Source organism: Balaenoptera ricei, chromosome 8, assembly GCF_028023285.1.
Source record: "Balaenoptera ricei isolate mBalRic1 chromosome 8, mBalRic1.hap2, whole genome shotgun sequence".
Lineage (NCBI taxonomy): Eukaryota > Metazoa > Chordata > Mammalia > Artiodactyla > Balaenopteridae > Balaenoptera > Balaenoptera ricei.
The window spans coordinates 97414283-97436686 of NC_082646.1; the positions used below are offsets into that span (position 1 = coordinate 97414283).

Sequence of the window (22404 nt, forward strand, 5' to 3'; positions counted from 1 at the left end):
GACATCCAGCCCTTCCTCGGAACTCAGTTTTGGGGAGCCCGGGTGGCCTGGCTCTCCCTGCAGCAAGGAGACGGGGGGCTGCCCCCGCCCCGCGCGCTCAGCGCAGAACCCGCGCGGCCAAATAACCAAGCGCCTTGATTGTGCGCCTCTGGGATGAGGAGGCTGGAGAGGCGGCCCTGCGCCCCCGCGGCCGCCGCGGTTGGTCCAGACTTGGGGATCCCAGGGCGGGCAGGAGCCCTGCTCCGGGGCCACCCTGCGCCCCTGCTTCGCAGCGTTCTCCGGAGCCTCGGATGCTCCCGGAACCCCCGCGGGCGGGGCCCGCCTTCCGGAGCCGGGCTGGCGGGCGGCGCTGGGGAAAGGGCCGCGACTTTCCCAGAGTGGCGGGGCGACGTCAGGCGGAAGGGCGCGGGGCGCGCACGCTTTAAAAGGCATTTGCTGTCATCCGAGCTCGCAGCCGTGGGGGCAGGAGCCGGCTATATAAGCGGCGAGCCGGGCCGCCGCGGGGCAGACGGCGACAGCAGCGGCGGCGAGCGCGTCGGAGCGCAGCGGAGCAGCGCCCCCGTAGCCCCGCGCCCCTCGACGTGTCCGCCTGCCCTCCCGAGGAGCGCCGACCCGGGCCCGCGAGGGCCGCCGCCACCCCGCAGCAGATTTGGATCCCTCGCCCGGCGAGCCCCAGGCTGCTGCCTCCCGGGGGGCCCCGGCGCAGCGGCCGCCCCCGGAGAGCCCCGCCGCCCCGCCGCCCGGCCCCGAAGACGCCGGCAGCGCCATGGCGGCCGCCAAGCCCGGCGAGCTGATGGGCATCTGCTCCAGCTACCAGGCAGTGATGCCGCACTTCGTGTGCCTGGCCGACGAGTTCCCACAGCCCGTGCGGCCCGCCAAGCTGTCCAAGGGCAAGGGCCGGCTGCGGCGGCCGCGCCAGTCCCGCTTCAAGACGCAGCCGGTGACCTTCGACGAGATCCAGGAGGTGGAGGAGGAGGGCGTGTCCCCCATGGAGGAAGAGAAGGCCAAGAAGTCGTTCCTGCAGAGCCTGGAGTGCCTGCGCCGCAGCACGCAGAGCCTGTCGCTGCAGAGGGAGCAGCTCGGCAGCTGCAAACTGAGGAACAGCCTGGACTCCAGCGACTCCGACTCGGCCCAGTGAGGGGCGCCGCCCGCAGCCGGGACTCGCGCGCCTCGGCGGCCCGCCGGGGACAGGTGTGCGAACCCCTAGGGGCCCCGCCCCCCGGGGTCCCCCCGAGAACCGGGGACCGCCGCCCCTCGAGCGCTTGCACCCTCGCCCGGCTGCGAACTGGTCGGGGCGCCCCGAGCTGCGCTCGCCCTGGGCGGGAGCGCGTGCCGGGGCGCCAGGGAGGGGGCCCGCTTTCTCTGCCCTTGTAAATGTTTATTTTTTAACTCTTCCCAGTACGAACTCTGCTGTGAGTGTGGGCGGGGAGGCGCACCCTCGCTGAGTCGCCCCGGGTCACCAGGGCTTCCCGGAGAGCCGCTCCACGCCCTTGTCCGATGGTTTGCAACTCCGATTTTGCACACGGCTCCACCGTGCCCCCCAGCGCACACCCGTTCACACTCACGCCCACACACTCTCGCTGAACACTTTTATAATTGTTAGGCGCGGCCGATGGGACTTGGGGCGCAGCGCAGCTGCTGCTGTGGCCGGAGGATTGATATTTATTTTTGCATTGCGATGGCTGACGGCGTTTATTTAACGATCTTTTTACCTGGATATGTCTGTGAGACTCCCGAACGGAGACAAATAAAGTCAATATATTTGCACAGTGCATTTCTCAAGGCTCTTGACTTCTTGAACCTTGAGGGCCCAGGCTCCCAAGACTGGGGGAGACGTGGGGAGGATTCGCTGGAACGGGGGGCCGGGAATCCCCGGGTGGAGGCAACTCCACAAGCTTCGGTCACCGGAACGAGGTCGCGCCCCCGGTGCCCGGGTCCATTACCCGCCTCCCCGGTGGATCCACCCGGCCCAGAGCTCTCCTGCCTCCCGGGTCTGTTCCCCACCGCCGGTGTCCAGGATGGGGTGGAGCAGCTAGGGAGGCGAAGGTTGGCGCTGTGAGGACGGAGAGCGCCTGCCTGGCGCAGCTGACCTCTCAGGGAGACCCGGGGCAGGGTCATCGCCCGGTACCCACCACAGAAGACCCCACTCACTCCGAGCCCTTTCCAGGCGACGGGTGGGGAGATGCCCGAGCCAGCGATAGGAGACCCAGGCGGGGATATGTGGGTGGTGGGGTCCGAAGGAGGGCTGGGAGCTGGCGAGAGTGTGGGTACGCCCTCAAAGTCGCCTGCGGGTGAGGGGGCCCCGCTGCCCCCGCGCTGACTCAGCGGAGTGCCAGGCGCTCCTGCGCTGCGGGAGCAAACGGCGGCTGTTTCGGTTCTTTGGTCCTTTTCTCCAGCTCTTCCCTTTGCCCTCTTCAAGGTTCCTCAAGGAACTGTCTTTGGTCAGAGCCTGAAGGGCGCTTGGGTACCACGGAGTCCCCCCCCCCCCCCTCGCCCACACACACGCCTTTGCTTACAGATGAGAAAACAAACTAGCAGAGAGGGGAAGGTCACGTGAAGAGCAGGGGCCGCGCAGCCCGCGCTCCTGACTCCGCGTCCAGTGCTCCTTGCGTCACACGACTCTGTCTTTTCAGTGCTTTCCGGCAGCTGCCTGCATCCCTGTCTACGCCCTAAATCCTCTGGGTTAGCAGTGTAAGAGGCTCCTCCGGCCCGTTGTGGTAATGGGGGTAATAAACCACATTCGGCTGAGGAGGGCAGGTCCTCACACTTGGTGCCCCCTCCCAGCTCACCCCTCCAGGAACACCCCAGACTTGAGCCACCAGCGCCAGGCTTTCCGCGGAGCAGTTTAGAGAGACGCGGAGAGGGTGGATGCGCTTCCTACTCCTCTCTCTCCGGGTCGCCGCGTGTCTGTGCTCGGGTGCCCCCTGGTGGTGGGGGCCTGGCGCTCAGCTCAGCCCAGCCCTGCGGGGCATCTGAACTGCCTTTTACTCTTCACCCTGCACCTCTTGTCGCCCTGGGCTCTGTAGAAAACGAGAAGGCAGAGGAAAGAAAACAAAGAAACAAAAATAGAACACACAGGGTGTAAAAGAATGTCCTCCCCTCTGGCTCACAGAGAAGGCGGCCAGGCTCAGGGCCTTGGGGACTGCAGCCTTTGGTGCTGTCCTCGCCTCTGGGAACACACAGGCCATTTCAGTCCCCAGCAACAGCCAATTGCACTGTGAGGGCACATGTCCAAGGCACTTAACTGCACAGGCATCAGCGTGGTGAGGCAGCCGTGGGTCCATGTTTTGATTCCCGTCTCTGCAGTGGCTGTGGCGAGGCTGGTTTGAGCTCCTTGGGGTGGGAGGAGGGTGGCCCAAGCTCAGAACTCCCTCTCCGAGCCCCCTCCCCATTCTCTTCCTTCATCCTGACCCCCCTCATCCCCATTTTATCTTGCATCTTGGGCAGTAGCTCCTGTTTCTACTCTTCAAGAGCCAGGTGCCGCAAGCCTTCCTATGGGTTCACCCTTCCAGACTGATATCCTGGCTAGGCGTCCCCCTCTGGGCACCACGCCCCTGCCAATACCCTTCGCCCTGCTGGAGAGCCTCCTTCTCCAGTCCCCCATCTTCAGCCCATACCCCAGCTGAAGGCCTCCCTGAAGGATCTCCTTGAGTCATCCTGGCCAATGTCTGGGGACGTTGTAGGGGACCACATTCGATCGCTCCAATTCCAGCTCAGCTGCTGGCAAGGCCCAGCGCCCAGTAGGTGCTTCCGAAAAGTTTGTTGGGTTAAAATGAGTAAGAGGGCAGTGAGGAAGATTGATGCTCATCTTGCCTACTTCCTGATTTGTTTTTAAATTAACGTTTTGTTACCCAAGAACTATTTGTTCATTATATTAAAAACAAGTCAGTCATACTCCTACCAGCCCCGAGATAAAAATGTCAACATTTTGAAGGTTATGCCTGTATTATGTGTGCATGTATATGTATATATATGTGTGTGTATATGTAGATATATATATACACATATATTTTTTTTTACAAAATGGGTTTATGCTCTAAATACTATTTCGGATGCTTTTTTTTTTTCTTACTTGGATTTCTATATAACATCAGTATGTATCGATCTATATCATGATTTTTATGAAATTCTCTTCAATAGATACCCCACATTTAATTCAGCTTATTTCCCACTCTTTGGTATAAAAGTGATGTCCCATTTGTTTCAGTTTCTTACTTTTGCCTATACTGGCAGTTAGTTCTAAGGATTGAATATGGAACGAAGTTTGGAAGAGGTGGTGACACGGAGAGAGGCTGGGGGTAGAGACTGGGATGCTATCGTGTTGGCGGCAGCAGGCTGGGTCGGGGTGCTATGGCCCCTGCGCTACACGGGGGCACTCTCCGGTTCCGAGCCTCTCTGCTCTGCACAGAGGAAGGAGGAGGGGAGACAGGAGGGGCTTCTCTGAGACCCCTGTGGAACTTCTGGGGCTCAGCTCCTCCCTGTGGCTCGAAGGCAATCCAAGGCAGCACGCGGCTCCAAGGAGGCGGCTGGGCTGGGCTGGGCTGGACTGGGAGGCCGAATAGTGGGAGAGGAGGAAAGAGCGGGAGACATGAGCTGAGGGAGCAAGAGAGCATGAGAACCAGAAAGATGGGAAGGAATGAGGCCCTCGGGGAAACGGGGAAGCCCAGAGACACAGAGAGATGGCGAAATACAGAGCCAGGAGCCAGAAAATGTCACGAGGCTGAGAAGAATAAGGGCCACCCTTAGAGAGAGAGAGGAAGAGAGAGAAAGGGGCCTGTAGAAAGTAGGGGGGAGGGAAGGCGAGGTAGAAAGTACTCTGGGGAATGCGCATTGGAGCAGAGAGAAAATCGGGGTGAGAGCGCCTCTCTGGGAGCTGTAGAGCCCGCATGTGCCAGGGGTGGGTGGAAGCCTGCCCAGCCGTCTGGCTTTACAGCCGTCTGGATTTACAAGCTTGTCCAAGGAGACGCCTCCTTCCTTCCCTTCCCCACCTGGGCCTTAGCCCACAGTCCTAGCCTGGGTGATGAGTTTTCAAACAAGCTGGAGCTCAGAGGAGGTAGCAAGTTGCCATCCCAGCCCTGGCCGGCAGCCTCTTCTAAACATTTCTCTTTGGTCCTGGGGGAGATATTTATCAGGGTGTTTCTTGGAATCGTTTAAATGCCAGGTTGGCCTTTGCAGTCTGCTGTGTGCCACTCCTGGGTCTGCTTGGTGTGGGGGTGAGAGGGCAGTGCTGTCTGTGACCCCAGGGAATCGAGGTCAGCTGTGGACTTGGGAGTCCTCCGTCAGGGAGCGCATTTGGGGTAGCCCTTAGGCCCACCGGGCTCTGCAAGATGGGGGGAGGATAAAGACCACCATTTCGTGAGCACCTCCTGTTGGTACTCTGATTTCATCCTGAGAACCTCACCCAGGCGTCTCACAGAGGAGAAAACTGAGGGTCAGCAGGGTTAAGTTTCTTGCCCAATGCCACGCGGCTAGTCAGTAGTGAGCTGGGTTGCCACACATATTTTCTTTTCTATTTGAAAGCCTACGCTCTTTCTAGAATATGATTGCAACTTCTTACTGTACCCCCTGTGGCGGCGATGAGAATGGGCCTTGCAGACCTCTGGTGACAGGGGTGTAACTGACCAGTACAGAGCAGCTCTGGCTTTGCAATCCATCCCCTTCTTTGGCGGAGGCTGTGACCCCCACAGGCTGCTCCCCACCAACGACTGTGTACGTGGCTGGGATTCTAAGGCAGAACAGTTCTTGGGAGACACGAGATTTCTTTGTTGGTGGACTTTGGCTCAGAGATTTCCCGATGGCTCTGCAGAAGCTTTCTCAGACTGGGGGACTGTCCACGGACACCTTCTCTCCCTCTCTCCTTCTCTCGGGGTCACTCCTGCTTCGCAGCCTGCTGGCTGGCTTCCCTCTGCTTCCCTCTGTATTTCACGTCACACAAGCACGCCTCCTCATGAAAGCCTTGCACACTTAATCCCACCTTGGCGTCTGCTTCTCGGAGAACCCGGGCCTGCACGTCCTTCCATCTCCCGGCAGCTTCATGGCGCAGCCCTGCATCTCCCTCAGGCCCCCACTGGCACGGGGAGGGATGACAGGCATCGTTTTAGAGAGAACTGTAGGGACGTGGCCAAGTTTACCAAACAAATATGTGTTGGGAGGTCTGCTGGCCGTGTGGTTCTGGATGGGGGATAGCACGCTGCAGACTGTGTGTATATATGCCGTGAGAGGGTGAGGGACTCCCACGTGGACAGTCCTCTCAGCCACGTGACTCACACAATGGCCATCTGCCCATTCAGCTCCCAGGCCCACAGTGGAGACTGCTAATCGTCCACCAACATTGATTTCCCGCTTCCTCCAGGGCACACAGCCAGCGTCTGTGTCGCAGATGCTCTTGGACTTAGGTCTATCGATGTGCTAAGTTTTTGCCAGTGGCATATATTGGGAAGAGAAGCATGTTTCTCCCAGACCTCGGCCTTAATGTGTACCCTCCTCCTGCCCTCCCCCCCATGCTCTCTGTCCCCTACCCACAAGTGACAACATGTGCCTGCAACCCAGTGATCGAGCCGACAAGGCCAGTGGCCTAGGGGATGGCAGAGAAACAAGACGAAAGGACCCCAGGCCCCTGGATGACCTTGTGGAACCAAACAGCCTGCCGATCTGGAATGATCACCGTGGACAATTACACACGAGAGAAACACACTTCTATCTTCTCTGAGCCACTAAATCATTATTGCGTCTCTTTGTTATACCAGCCTTCCCTTACCCTGAATAAAGAAATATTAGCGCTGGCAGTGGGGTACTGTCCTGACAAAACTTCTGCAGTACTAGGCATTGACTTCGTGATTTTGCTGCAAGCGGGGAGCGTATAAACATTGCAGGTTGGAAAGTTAGAGCCCCTTGTTATACTTTGGAAAAGCATTTGGTAAAACCGTGTTTATGACATTTTGGAAGGCTGATCATGTATTGACTGAGCACATAGCTCTAGGAGAAGTGGTTGGAAAGAGCCAGAATATTTGTGTGCATTGGCTGCTCTCTGTGGCTTTTAGCAAATTATTACAGGAAAGACATGAATGATGGAAAGGAATAAGGAGTATCTAGAAACATGGGGCCTCACAGGGGTGAGAGCCGCCCCTCTTTGTAACCCACACAGAAGGAAATCATCTGTTGTGGCTCAGAGCCATTCTCGAAGGCTACCCAGGAAGCCCGGCCTGGGATCCAGCCCTGGAGCAAGGTTAGACTAAGGGTATCATCTGCCCAGTCAGACTAATTGTGGTAGAATCCACATTCCCCTCTCCTCCCCTTCACCCGCCACCCCATGTAGCCCAAATTAAAGTGAGAGTGTTATGGACCAGGGTTCTTGGCCTCCTTAATCAACAGAAATTGATCAGAGGCCAGACAAGAAATTCAGGCAAAGCTTTATTGGGGCCCCTGCTGCAGCAGGGGGGAGTGAGAACAAGTAACAGGTTCCCTTGCTTGCTTGCTCACCGAGGGGGGCGGGGTGAGCTGATTCCTTATATGGGGTGAGGGTAGGGGTGTGGCCAGGGGTCGGGCCAGAGGAGCTTAGGTGTTTTGCCCACCCTTTGGGTGGTATTTTGTACAGGGGGGCATGCACAGTACCCTGCTTTTGCTCCTGACCCCCTGCTTTTGCTCCTGGCTCCTCAGAAGTGGCAGTTAGGGGCTTCCCTGGTGGCGCAGTGGTTAAGAACCCGCCTGCCAATGCAGGGAACACGGGTTTGAGACCTGGTCCGGGAAGATCCCACATGTCGCAGAGCAACTAAGCCCGTGCACCACAACTACTGAGCCTGCACTCTGGAGCCCAGGAGCCACAACTACTGAGCCCGTGTGCCACAAATGCTGAAGCCCGCGCACCTAGAGCCCGTGCTCCACAGCAAGAGAAGCCCCTGCAATAAGAAGCCCGCGCACCCCAATGAAGATTAGCCCTCACTCGCCGCAAATAGAGAAAGCCCGTGCACAGCAACAAAGACCCAATGCAACTAAAAATAAATAATAAATTAATTAATTAAAAAATAAAGTGGCAGTTAGGTGTTTTTGGTCTTTTTTGTATCTTGTTGTCCATAATTTGCCCACTACCTTATAGTTTCTTTGTGTTTTGTTGCTGGAGGAGACATTTGTCCAGGTACAAGCACTGCGGCACAGGGTCCCAGGTCCCAGCCTGTCTCAAGAGGGCTGGGCCAGAGCAGGAAATAATGAAATAAAACAGTTTTCAGAATTATGCTGAGAAATGGTCTTTGCTTATGACTCTTGGCCCTAGAATCAGGTAGAAGCACCTTGACCAGAAGCTTTTTGAACGAATAGCCGAGGCAAGTCGCAATTGGCCAGTGATCAGGATTGTTTGAGCCTCAAAGAAACCTTCAGGGAAGCCAGACTATTTAACACCTGCTTCAGATGTAGCCACAGAGGGTGATGAGGAAAAGAGAGTCTTCCAGCACCAGGTTGGCCAGATTAGCTTCCTCTGCCAGAGCAAGTCCTCACCGTTCATGCCAGCAAGATTTGCCTACCTCTGTGCACCAGCGACTCCTGAACATTTCCCTTCCTCCCTTTTCCCCATGGGAGTCTGTGCTGTGGTTTTCCTATCCGTGTCCACCACTGTATTTGGGTTGGGGAGGGGGACGCGGCCAGGGTGGGGGAGGGCAGATGAACTGTCTTGCAGTTTATGTCACTGAACCGTGAGGAGCCATGTGGGGCTCAGGAGAGGATTTCCTTTCCCCCGGGGTATCCTGCACTTTGATCGGGAAGCATAACCAGATGGAATTTGGGGTCCACGTCCTTGGAGAGGACGTGAGTGTGTTCTGTTGTGGGAAGGAGGGTCACAGGGCTATCTGGTAGCCAGCTGAGCAGTGTACTGCCAGTAGCCCAGTGAAATCCGTTTTCTGCATCTTCCCCGGCACAGCGCCAGGCTGCTGGCTCCCTCCTTTGCGGCGAGCAGGGCCATGGTAAGCAGGGCCGCGTGCTAAGTGCTCTGGAATGAGCAAGCGAGCGGTGCCTGTCACGGTGTCACACTGGGCCTGGGCCTTAAGACCGCGGGCATGTGGCTCTTGTTCTTCCCCAAAGACCAATGTGGGCGTTCCTGTGGCCTGCGTTTGACCAAGCATGAGGGCGGTGCTGGGGACCTCAGGACATGCAGCTGCCTGTGGAGGTGGAATGTCGACTCAAGATGGGCCATTCGCTGAGAGAGAAATGAGCTCCCATCTTCCTTAAACCTCTGCCTTCCTGTTGGGTCTCTCTGTAGTCAACCAACTAATACAGAGGCCTTTCCCTCAGTCCACAGCAGAGTGGGGCAGAGAGGCTCTCCAGGAAAATGTCCCATCCTCCGGACCGGAGTGGGGACATCAGACTCTCACCCCAGATGTACTCCAGCGGTGGGGTGGGGAAGATATAAGCGGCTCAGGACCTGGACTCGCGAGACACTCGCCCCAGCTCTGCTCCTTGTCCTGTGGCCTTGAATAAGTCACTTCCCCTCTTTCCCTGAGAGCCCTCCCAGCTTTAATTGCTGAAGCTTATAGAAGACCCCAAGCACCTTGGTGCACCTAGAGCCTTAGAATCCTGGCCCTGGGGGATGTGTGGGCAGGCAGTGTGCGCAGGGACCAGACTTGCAACCCCATCCTGTACAGATGGGGAGATAGAGGCACAGAGGGACAAGGTAGAGTCTTCTCTGAGACGACAGCACCTCCACCCCACTCCTCTCTCCCAACCTTGGGGAGAGTCCCAGAAACTCTAGGCTGGGCTGTTCTGTGCTGAATAATTCATGCCAAACCCAAAATAACAGCCTGAGAGCCAACCCGCTGCAAGCTGGGACCCCAGCCAATGTGCCATTGCCCCACGGCCCTGATCCTGCCCTCACCAGGAGCTGTTCTGGACCAGTTGGTTGGCCTTTAGGAAACCTCTGACCTTCCCTCTGATCTTGTGTGGAGAAGTCTGACAAAGCTACCCCTGCCCCCGTTGTTCTAAATGTGTAAGATATTCCAGGAAAGGCCAGACCCCGTGAGCCTATTACTCCCAGATCCATGCCTCATAAACCCCATTTTATTGGCTGTTATATGTGTTCTGAGGTTTATTGGTTAGCTGTTCTTTGGTCTGCTGTAGAATGTAATCCCATAGGAAGCTTCTGGGTATGCTGAATCTGCTTTGGACCATCAATGAGTAGCCCAAGTGTGGGACTGAGCCCAGTGGGGGGCATGGTCCTTGGCCCTAAAGAAGCCTGATGGGGACACACACATGCACGCACACACACGGATATATTCATAAAACAGTTCAGGATGGGGAGGAAGCTCTCAACTTGAGTTGGGGTGGAGGCGGGGGTTTAAATCCTGACTCTGGCCCTGAGTCACCTTGGTTGTATTTGGCTTAAAAAGTGTAGCACAGAGTGGCCATGGCTCAGACCACAAAGGCAATAGTTACTGCTCAAAGAAAAGACATCTGAAGGAGGGTTGAGTGGCTCAGTGATGCCATCAAAGACCCAGATTCAAAGAGAATCTCATGGATAGGAAATACAACCATACCCAGCTTAGTGAAAGCTGAGTCTGAGGATCAGAAAGCCACCAGGGGCTATGCGGCTCTCTCCATTTCCAGGAAAATAAATAAATAAATAAAGCCAGGTGTCAGGGACTGGGCACTAAAGATGAGTAAGGCTTAGGGGGAAAAATAAAGGACCCAGATTCTGACCATGTTCTCTGCCATCTTTGACAATGTCTTTTCCCCTCATGGTTACAAGATGGCTGCCACAGTACCAGCATCACATCAGCCTCCCAGCATGAGGGATGGTGCTGGCAAACAAAGAGCCTTCACGTGGTAGCTCTCTTTTATCCTCTTACAGCATCATCTCAAAATCCAGAAATCTTCTCATCTAAATTATATCCAAGTTCAATGAGGCTTATCAGGTACAGTTCCTCAGGTACAGCTCCCTACCTATGGTTCCTCTTGATCTGAAGACCTGTAGACTATAGGGACAAATCATCTGTCCCTCACACATCCAACATACAGTGGTAGAATAAGCATAGGATAGCTGATATAGACCCTTCTGTTCAAAAAGAAGGAAAATAGAAGGTACACAGAAGGCACTGGTCCATAGCTATTCTGAAATATAGCTTCTCCTAACAGAGTCTTTAAGTTTTTACTAACACTGTCCTTAAGATCCTTCCAGCTTCTGTCTACTACCTGGCCCCAAAGCTACTCCAAAATGTTTAGGTTTTTGTTCCAGTTACCAAAATCTGTATTACCATAGAACTAATTACCCCAAAACTTGGTGGTGTAAAACAACAATAATTATTTAATATCTCTCATGAGTTCTCTGGTCAGTGTTTGCGAGCACCTTGGCTGGGTGGTTCTGACTTGGAGTCACTTATGAGGCTGCAGTCTGACGTTAGCTGGGGCTGTAACCATATGAGGGCTTGACTAGGTTTGGAGGGTCCAAGATGGCACACTCACACGGCTGGTAAATTGGCACTGTCATTGGCTGGAAGCCTCAGCTCCTCTCCATGTGGTCTTTTCTAGAGGGCAGATTGAGTGTCCTCCTGACATGGTGGCTGGCTTTCCCCAGAGTGAGTGATCAGCCTGATTCAGTGGGAGAAGATTACACAAGGGTGTGAATCCCAGCAGAAAAGGATTACCAGGAACCATCTTGGAGCCTGGCTACCACACAATACCTCTGTTAAGAATGGAATAGTATGCAATAGCAAAAAATAAAGAAGTTATGTACTGATATGGAAAAGTCCTTAAGATCCATTTTAATGTAAAAGAAGCACGGTAAAGAACACTGCATCTGTTAGGGAAAAGTTTGTATATGCATAGAGTATCTTTGGAAGGATACTCTATGGGGTTGGGTAAAATGCTGCTCAGTCAGCCTTCTCGCAAAGATAGGGACATGGAGGCACCAGCTGGCTAATGGACTGTCTAAGCAAACAGTCTTCAGGTAATTGAAAACCAGCACAGACTTGGCTCAGTAGCGTGGGTAAAATGATCCCACATCCTTGATGAGGCCAGGGGACAAAGACTCAGTTGCAGGTACTACAGGGGAGCCCTGGTTTCTCTCAGCTGGATCTGCTATATGTTTCTCCTCACCTGGGAAGAGAGAACCAAAGACTTGGGGACAGGTGTGTAGGGTCTTTCTGTGTATTTCATATTATGCAAATGATATGCAAATTACATACATGCCTCCACTCCTCCTCTTAGCGGAACTCAAAGCTTTGGAAGACTCTCAGCCAAGATGGAGCAACAGCACTGGATTTACCTTCCTTCCTGGAACAGCCCAAAAAAGTCAGACAATACGTATATGAAACAACAATTTTCAAGTCACTGGACATCAGGCAGTGAAGGACAGTGATTCTTGAGATAGGAGATAAATCATGTGAGCCTTGCATTGCTCTGGATTTTTGTCTTGAGAGACTTTCAAGACTGTGGCTCAGGAAGGGGGGCTCAGATGGAGCCTGGCACACTCTCTGAATTGAGAAGAGGGAGCTGAGAGCCTGAGCAGACCACGGCGTCTAGAGTTGGCAGGGCAGTGTGCCCGAGAGGAGAAAGCTGCACAAAGAATGAATTCCAGACATCTGCAGAGGGTCTCCCTCCAGGATTCAACAGATCAGTGAATGCATGCGAGGCTGGGGAAAGAAACAACCAGAAAGGATTAGAGGAAACCCTACCTGGTGCTCACACAGGACTGAGAATAACACCTGTTCCTATCAGCCAGACTGGAAAACCTTATAATTCACCGGGCATTGGGAAGAGTACTCAGAAGGGGCTTGCCTCAGTAGTGGGGATAATTCACCCTAGACTAAACATGGCTCTGGTCCTGTATAACAAATCCTAAAAGAAACACCCAAAAGGATACTTTAGGGCTTCCCTGGTGGCGCAGTGGTTGAGACTCTGCCTGCCAATGCAGGGGACGCGGGTTCGAGCCCTGGTCTGGGAAGATCCCACATGCCGTGGAGCAAGTAGGCCCATGAGCCACAACTACTGAGCCTGCGCGTCTGGAGTCTGTGCTCCGCAACAAGAGAGGCCGCGATAGTGAGAGGCCCGCGCACCGTGATGAAGAGTGGCCCCCGCTTGCCGCAAGTGGAGAAAGCCCTCGCACAGCAACGAAGACCCAACACAGCCAATAAATAAATAAATAAATAAATTTTAAAAATTTTTTTAAAAAGGGATACTTTAAAGCAAATATCCAATGATCTCTATTTTATTTAATGCTTTTATAAAGAATGGAGGTGAATGTTAAATGTCTTTTTGGCATCTATGGAGATGACCATGATTTTTTTTCCTTCCTAGATCAATTAATAAAATAAATTATACTAATAGATTTGCTAAACCGTACTTAAAGTCCAGGAGAATATTCCTATGTCAACATGGTGTACTGCTCTTTTAATATGCAGCTAGATTCTGTTAGATATTTTATTTAGGTATTTTGAGTTGTTTTTCGCAAATGATATTGGGCTGTGAATTTTTCTTTTCTGGTGCTACCTGAAAATGATAACCCTTGACATTTTTCTCTATTTCCTTGATAGAAATGATCTGTTTAAATGTTTTTATTTCTTTTGGATCAGTTTTGACACATTATTTTTACTGAGGAAATTATCCATTTCATCCATGTTTTCAAGTTCATTCGCATAATGTGAACCAATTAATCTCACGTGAGCCTCTTAATCTCTTCCATTTCTGTGGAATTCCCCCTATCATTTCAGATTGTGTGTATTTTGCATTCCCCTGCCTTTTGCTATTGGATTTTTTTTCAAAGAACCAGCTTTTGAGTTTATATATTAGCTACATAATATTTTCTATTTTATAACTTTTATTAATGTCTGCTTTTATCTCTTATAGTTCTTCCTTTCCTTAGTTTTCAGTTTATTGTCTAACTTTCTGAATTGAAAGCTAACTTTACTTCTTACCACTCTTTTTAAAAAAAATTGATATAGATATTTAAGGCTATGAACTTTCCTCCAAATACTTCTGTAACTATATTTCATTTTCACTCTTTTATGGTAATACTGCAGTTTTAGATTGCATTTCCTTTTCACCTGAGTTGTTTAAATACCAGTTTAAAATTTTTCCAAGCAGAAGAATATATATTTTTTCAGATTTAGTTATTAATTTCTTTTTCTTTAGTTTCAGTGTGGCCAGATAATGTTTTCCATACTATTTCTCTTTTTGGGAAGTTGTTGAGATTTTCTCTATGACCTTATGAAAGCTCCATGGTCACGTGAAAACACAGTGTGTTTACAATTTTCATATGTCAGATTTGCCCAATAAATTATAATGTTACTATGTTCTGTGTCTGTGATACAGACTAACAGGTATTCACTGTAATCTGTTTTCCTATTCTACCTGGGGACAGGATTAGACTACATTTACCAGACCTTCTTATAGAGAGGTATGCCCATAAGACTAAGTTCTGTCCAGCAGAATGTAGGTAGAAACTTGTGTGCCATTTCTACACCTAGGTCTAATGACTGTATATATGCTTCTCCCACATTTTCTACCTTCTACTTGCCAGCTGAAACCTATATATGGTGGTGGCTCAGCTTCTACCATGCTGATGAAGACACAGCCCTAGAGATGGTGGACTAGACATTTGGAAGGAACCTCAGCCTGGCATGCTTACCTCTTTCTACTACATGAGAAAGAAATTTAGTTCAAGTCACCATTTCTTTCCTCTCTCTCTCTCTCTCTCTCTCTCTCTCACACACACACACACAACACACACACACACACACACACACACACACACACACACACACACGAGTCAACAACCCTTACCCTAACAAATATCAAAATTGGCACCAAGAGTAGGGCCCTGCCATAACTGAAACCTAGTGGGCAGGCAGCAGGTGGCAGGAACACAGATATTGTAGTTTTGTATGCTGGAAATCTGGGGACTCTTGGCCAAATAATAGGTGAAATTGTTTCCTGCAATGGTCTGAAAGGCAGATTTTGTACTTTCCAAGGCTGTAACTCAAGGAGAAGTTGGGGAGAGCTAGATGGTTAGCGAATATTGGTTGCTCCTTGTTACTTTTACCAAGATATTCAAAGAAAAGAGATGACATCCACACATACTGGACAGATTTCAAGCCAAGATGAAAGGGAATAACGTCTTAAAATGTCGGGACTTCACAGGGTTGAAAAAGCCATCTGCTTCTGTCACCCAAACAATAGGAGATCTGACAGTTATGGCTCAGAGCCTTTCTCAAAGACTATCTGTTAAGCAAAACATTCATTCAACGCATCCAGCCCCAAGGCAAGGATCAGACTAAGGGCGTTGCTTCTCAGTAAGCCTCTTATTTCAGTAGGACTCCAAATAGCTGCCTTTAATGTGAGGAAAGGGGTGTGGCTAGAGCTAAGAAGCAAAGGAATGAAGTAGACTTGAGAATTACGTAAGAAAACAGCATCAAGTGTGGTTACTGGCTTATGATATGACTGGAAGCAGATAGACTTTGATCTCTAATACATCTTCCAGGGCATTGTTTTTCCCAAAGAAACCATAAAAACCCATAGTTGTTTAGGCCCTAAAACAGCCCCCAAGGAAGATGTATTTTCTGACACCCACTTCAGATGAGGGCAGAAGAGAAGGAAGAATGTTCCAGAGGGCAAGACCAGAGCAGACAGAACATCCACCGCCAGGGCAGGGGTCCTGACAATTCCTGCCCTGGGATTACTGTGTATTGCCCATGCTCTGTCTTCTGAATGGGGGTGTTTATTGTGGCCTCACTTTCTCTGTTTCATGACTTTCTCTTGGTCAGATAGGTGGAAAAAGAATTGTCTTTTAGCTTACAGGCCTTCGGACCACAAGGAACCACATCTGAACCTGGTGGAGAGGTCTGTGTATCACTGAGAGATCACCAGTATGGTAACTGGATGGATTTTGGTGTGTCCCCCATGGAAGAGGATTGAGTGTGTCCTGCTCATGGGGGAGTGAGCACCCAGGGGAATGGGCTTTGGCACAGATTGGCAGTGATCCCCTGAGATCTATTCTATCCATTTTCCTAGGCATGAAGCTGGACCACTACCAGCTCACCCCACTCTTTGGGTTTAGGTTTATACAGTGACAAGTTTCCTCCAATAAAATGTGAGTGCAAGTAGTATTTGCCACTTACAGACCCAGGCCTGAGATTATGGGCATGCTAGCTCCACAATCTCTCCTCGCTCCTGCCAGGAGCAACCTGAATATGGTAGTAACTTGGATTCTACCAAGCAGATGTTGCTGCAGTCTTAGGGGATGATGGAGCCACAACTTGGAAGGGATTTGGGTCCCTGAACTATTGAGTGAGCAGAGCTGTCTACCATCCTGGACTGTTACAAGAGAGAAAAATAAAATTGTTCCTTCTGTAGGTCTCTTGTGTTCAGCAGAGCTGCCTTACGTGATACACTGTCCTTGCTTTTCTGACCCTGAGACCCGCCATGAGACATGAATTCCAGCCTCCTACTTCTCATGTGCTCTGATTTTCCTTGCGCTGCAGTAATTAGTCCTGGTGAATGTAGCTGCTGGGTTATCTGCTGCACAGATATTCATAATAGTTATATCTGCATTTGAGTGGTGCCCTGATACATAACACAATTCCTTTCCATTTTGTTTAGTGCTTTGGCCTGAATTGCACTTTGTTTGATAATGAAATAATGACTTCTGCTAACCATCATTATTATTATTTATTTGACAAGAGTGCCACTGTTTGTCTTTTAGTTTCAACCTCTTTGTATTAGGTATGTCTCTTGCATACGGTGAAGAGTTGGTTTTTATTTTACTTTGAGATTTAATCTAAAAAAATATATATATATTTAAAAAATTAGTTAAATACAGACCTATAACAAGTAAAGAGATTGAATCAGTAATCAAAAACCACCCAATGAAGAAAATTTTTAGGCCAGATGGCTTCACTGGTGAATTCTATCAAACATTTAAAGAGGAATTAACACCAATACTTCTCAAGGTCTTCAAAAATTAGAAGAGGAGGGAACACTACCTAACTTATTCAGTGAGGTCAGTATTATCCTGATACCAAAGCCAGACAAAGACACCACAAGAAAAACTACAGACCAATATCTCTTATGAATGTAGATACAAAAATCCTCAACAAAAAGCTAGCAAACTGAATCCAATTTAGCCTATTAAAAGGATTTACACCATGACCAAATGAGATTTATCCCAGGAATGCAAAGGTGGTTCCACAAATCCAACATCTTTTCATGATAGAAACACTCAGCAACTAGGAATAAAAGGGAACTTCCTCAACATGGCAAAGGACATTTATGAAAAGCCCACAACTCACATCGTACCAGATGGTGAAAGACTGAAAGCTTTCCCTAAGATCAGGAACAAGATAAGCATGCCCGCTTTTGTCCTGCTAGTCAACATTGCACTGGGAGTTCTAGCCAGAGCAATTAAAAATCTTATTTAGGAAGGCTTCTTTTTCCTTTTTTCTAGTGTGTACCTTCATAATTACAGCATTATATAGAACACTTAGTTCCCTACTTGATTAGACAGTATCTGTTAGTGTCCCAGAATGAGCAATAAAAAATCAGTACATTTCCCCACCTCCCCATCTTTTCCCTCAACACAATGCAAAATGATCTCTATACATGTTTATCTTTGTATTCTTAAATATGCTATATTAAATATATTAAACATATTTCTATTATTTCATTTCTCTACTTGCAATGATCTTCCTTATCTCCTAGCTCTTACAGACAGGGCCATCAGAGAATATACTCTATTCTCATCTTCTTTCACTCCCCCCACCCCATTTTTTATTAGATATGTCATTTCTACATTGTCATAGCATATACAAATTTACACTCAGATGTCCACATTTCTTTTTGTCTCCACTCTACATTTAAGTGCATTCAGTGCTTGCTCCTGGCCCTCCTTTTGCTGTGGCTTCCCTAGTCACCACTTGGTGGTCTGCAATTTGTTCTCTGGTAGTTTTCTCAAGAAGAGTTCATGGGAACAGTACTCCCTGAGTTCTTGCATGTCTAAAAAATGTTTGGAGCTTTTATACTTGAGGAACATCTTGACAGCATATAAAATCCTTGGCTTACACTTTTTTCCTTAAATATTCCATGAGTATTGTGCCACTGTTTTGGCACTGAAAATTGCTGGGGCTAGCCTGATTTTATCCTTTAATGAGTGATGTGATTTGTTTTGTGGGGCCTGTCTGCTCAAAGGATATTTTTGTTATCTTTAAAGCCCAGTAATTTTATTAAGGGAGTCTTGGAGTTTTCTGTTCTAGGTCAACTTTCTCTGGCAAACATAGTACCTTTTACGTAAATTGAAATCTTTTATTTCAAGAAAGTTTCCTTTAATTCTATTTTTTAAGTATTTTTTGTATTTCATTGTTTTGTTTTTCTTGTCCAGAGACTCCAATTATGTGTATGTTGGCTCTCTTTTGTCTTTTCTTCTATATTTATCATTTTCTCTCTAATTAAAAAAAAACCCACTTTGTACCTTTTGCCTCATTCTATTCACTTTCCTTATTTATACCCTCCATTTCTACTGTGCTGTGTCTAGGTTCTCCTTCTGATTGCTTCCTCATTTCTGAAATTTCTGAATTTCTGAAATCCTGCCCTCAGTTCTTCCAGCTCTTGTTTCATCTCCTCCCATTGTCTTGCCATCTCTTCACTGAGTTGTTAGACGTCTGCTTTGTGTTCTTCCTTCACAGAGGCAATCATTTTATTAAGATTTGTTAATTCATGAAACAACGTTTGGTCATATTTTTCATCTATTCCATGGTAACTTATTTTTTTTCTAGCCAGTGTTCTTTATTGGTAGGTTTAATGACCTTTCCCATCCTTTTGTGAAGTGTCTTTGTATTGCTTCTGTGCTAACTCAATGTTAAAAATTACATCTCTTGGAATGAGTTGGATTCCTATGCCCCAGCTATTGTAGAAGTTTCTTTCAGACAGTGTAATTTTGCTGGCTCTTCCTGAGACTTGCTGTCACTGGGCTACTGTGCTATTTTCTCTGTGCATTAGTTGCCTCACTCCACCTTCCACCACCCACAATGAGACTTCTCTATCTCTACTCTGTGCTTCTCAGCTCTGTATGTAGCTTGTGTCGAATACAAGGGATCTAAGTTTATTATTTTAGACCAGTGGTTCTCAACCAGGGACAATTTTACCCCTCAGGGGATATTTAGCAATGTCTGGAGACATTTTTTAAAAATTATTTATTTATTTATTTATTTATTTATGGCTGTGTTGGGTCTTCGTTTCTGTGCGAGGGCTTTCGCTAGTTGCAGCAAGCAGGGGCCACTCTTCATCGCGGTGCGCGGGCCTCTCACTATCGCGGCCTCTCTCGTTGCGGAGCACAGGCTCCAGACGCGCAGGCTCAGTAATTGTGGCTCACGGGCCCAGTTGCTCCGTGGCATGTGGGATTTTCCCAGACCAGGGCTCAAACCCGCGTCCCCTGCATTGGCAGGCAGATTCTCAACCAATGCGCCACCAGGGAAGCCCCTGGAGACATTTTTGGTTGCCAAAATTTGGAGCAGGCATTGATGTTACTGGCATCTAGTGGGTAGAACCCAGGGATGCTGCTAAACATGTTACAATGCATCAGCCTGTACAACAAAGAATTATGTACCCAAAATGGCAATAGTGCTGAAGATGAGAAACTTTTCTTTAAAATGAGCCCTCAACTAAAGGTGAAGTATTTTTGCTGGAGTTTTTTGAAATTGGCCACTCCTGGGCTGACTGGCTATTCTGCTCTCCCACAGCTTCCACCAAGCAATTTCTGTTGCACTTCATCTTCATAGCTTTTGTGTGAAATCTTTGCTTTTGCTAGTTTTTATGTATTTTTGAGTGCTTGGTTAATATAATAGAGTCTGCATTATTTTTTCTGTTTACCTTTTTGCTTTTGAACATCCAGGAAAAGAAGAGGAAATTTGCTTCTTCCTGCTTCTCCATTCATACCAAAATCTCTGGGTGGATACTTTAAAACTTCAGCTTGTGATGTTTCAGTTTAATGTGAATTCAGGCTTCAAAACCACTGATAGCCCATGTGGGATTATGAAATCTCAGGGAAAATGCTTTTCCCCTCAACTCAGTGCTAAGATTTCTTTCTAGGTTTTAGTGGGGATGGTGAGTGGTGGCTTCTGCCTTTAGTTTCTCCCTAACCTAGTGGAGAGGCCACTGGAGATCCAGCTTTGTGCAGGGCTGGGTCTTCTGTTAGTGTCCCACCTTGGGTGGGCTCTGGGAGTTCACTCTTCTGTTTCTCATCTCTATCAGCCCATGAGAACCAAAGCCAAGGTTCATATGACTTGGCAAATGCTCTCAAGGTGAAAGGCAGCCTCCTTCCCTGCCCACCTCTCTGGGGTCCTGATTTCACTTATTTTTTGGCTTCTGAGTGTTCCATACTTTCTTGTGAGATCACTGATCACTTTTTAAAAAATTCTTATTTTAACCAGCTTTTAAAATTGCTTTCAGAATAAAAGTCAGTTAGCAGATCTATCCCACTATAGTGCCCCGAACAGAATTTCTCGCCTTCCCTCTCTAAACCTCTATTTCTTCATCTCTATGGGATGAGGGAATAGTAACAGAGGATATCTCTAAAGTTTCTGTGAGGATTAGTGAGGTAATATATGTAAACCACCCAGAACAGTGCTTGGCAGATAGGAGGTGCCTGGCCAATATTAGTTTTTCCCCTTCCCTACTTCCCAGTCCCTCCTTCCCCTCTCCCTGTGGTGGGAGAGAGCCCAGGGGCAGTGAATCTCCTGTCCCCAGCAAACCCTGCTGGCCCACAGATCCTGCCAGGACCCCACCTCCTGCCCACGCCTCGGCTTCCTGGCGCCAGTCCTCAGGGACCAGCTCCTCAGCCTTACAGAGCTTTCACTGTTTCCTCTTGTTGTTTCCTCCTGCCCTGGAGAAGGGCCAGAAATAATGTTTCTCGTTGTCGGCACCCTTCCCTGCCAGCCGGAAACAACTCTGTCTGCCCAGAGGCACAGCTCCCTGGGTCGGTTTGCCGGTTCTAAGATCTGGCCTTGGACCTCTCTCTCTCCTCTCCCCTCGGCACATCCCCCCACCCTGAAACAAGCATGGGGGGAGAGTTGAAGTTTTTCTTGACTTTTTTGATAGTTTTTAATTTTAAAATAATTTCAGATTTAGGAAAAAGAGATGCAAAAATAGTACAAAGAACTTCTATATATCCTTAACCCTGATTCCCCAAATATTCACATTTTACATCATTTGCTTTATCATTTTATCTACTGATTTATCTATATAACCATATATATATATTTTACACACATACATCAGTATTATTATTATTATTATTTTCTGGACCATCTGAGAGATAGTTGCATACATGAAGCTCCTTTACCCCTTAGTACCCCTTCATGTATACTCCTAAAAACAAGGACTTGTCTTTCATATCCACAGTGCAGTTATTGAAATCAGGAAATTAACATAACTATAATACTATGATGTAACCCATAGACATTCATATTTTTCCAGTTGTCCCAGTAATGTCCTTCATGGCAAAAAAAATTTTTTTTTCTAGTTCAAGAGCCTATCCAGGATCGCATGTTGCAATTAGCTGTCAGGTTTCTTATCTGGAACCTTTGTCTTTTGTGATCTTAACATCTTTGAGGAGTACCAAGCAGTTATTTTGTAGAATGTCCCTAAATTTGAGTTTCTCTGCTGTTTCTTCATCATTAAATTCACATTATGAATATTTAGGAGAGATACTACAGAAGCAATGTTGCTTCCTTCTCAGTGCATCATATCAGGAGGTACATGATGTGAGTTTGTCCCATCACTGGTGATGTTAACTTTAATCACTTGGTTAAGGTGCTGTCTATCAGGGTTTTTTTGTTATAAAGACATGATTTTCCTCACTGTAATTAACAAGTATTTTGAGAATATGTAAATATTCCATTCCTCATCAAACTCTCACCCAGTGGTTTTAGCATCCATTGATAATTCCTGCCTGAGTCAGCTATTGCTATGATATTTGCCAACTCGTGATTTTTTTCTAAAACTCCATCATTTCTTCTACATTCATTAGTTGGCATTCTTTTTTTGTTTTTTGGCTGCATTGGGTCTTCATTGCTCTGCGTGGGCTTTCTCTAGTTGCGGTGAGCGGGGGGCTACTCTTTGTTGTGGTGCACAGGCTTCTCATTGCAGTGGCTTCTCTCATTGCAGAGCACGGGTTCTAGGTGCTCAGGCTTCAGTAATTGTGGTGTGTGGGCTCAGTAGTTGTGGCGCACGGGCTTAGCTGCTCCGTGGAATGTGGGATCTTCCAGGACCAGGGATCGAACCTGCGCTCACTGCACCACCAGGGAAGGCCTAGTTGGCATTCTAACATAGCAAATAATTCCACCACCCCCCCCATTTATTTATTTATACCAGTATGGACTCATAAATTCCTGTTCTATTCAACCCCTTATAATTGTTGCTATCATTATTTATATGGAGGCT

The 22404-nt window shown here is 48.7% G+C and overlaps 2 protein-coding genes across 2 annotated transcripts in view; both read left to right on the forward strand.

Annotated features, from left to right (window-relative positions):
* ALKBH3 (alkB homolog 3, alpha-ketoglutarate dependent dioxygenase) overlaps positions 1 to 22404 on the forward strand; it is a 78787-nt gene that overhangs the window by 54412 nt on the left and 1971 nt on the right. The gene's annotated exons all lie outside the window — the stretch shown is intronic.
* Positions 567 to 1772, forward strand: C8H11orf96 (chromosome 8 C11orf96 homolog). The gene has a single exon (XM_059929659.1). It carries the CDS (start codon positions 767 to 769, stop codon positions 1136 to 1138), a length of 372 nt encoding a protein of 123 aa, XP_059785642.1. The 5' UTR covers positions 567 to 766; the 3' UTR covers positions 1139 to 1772.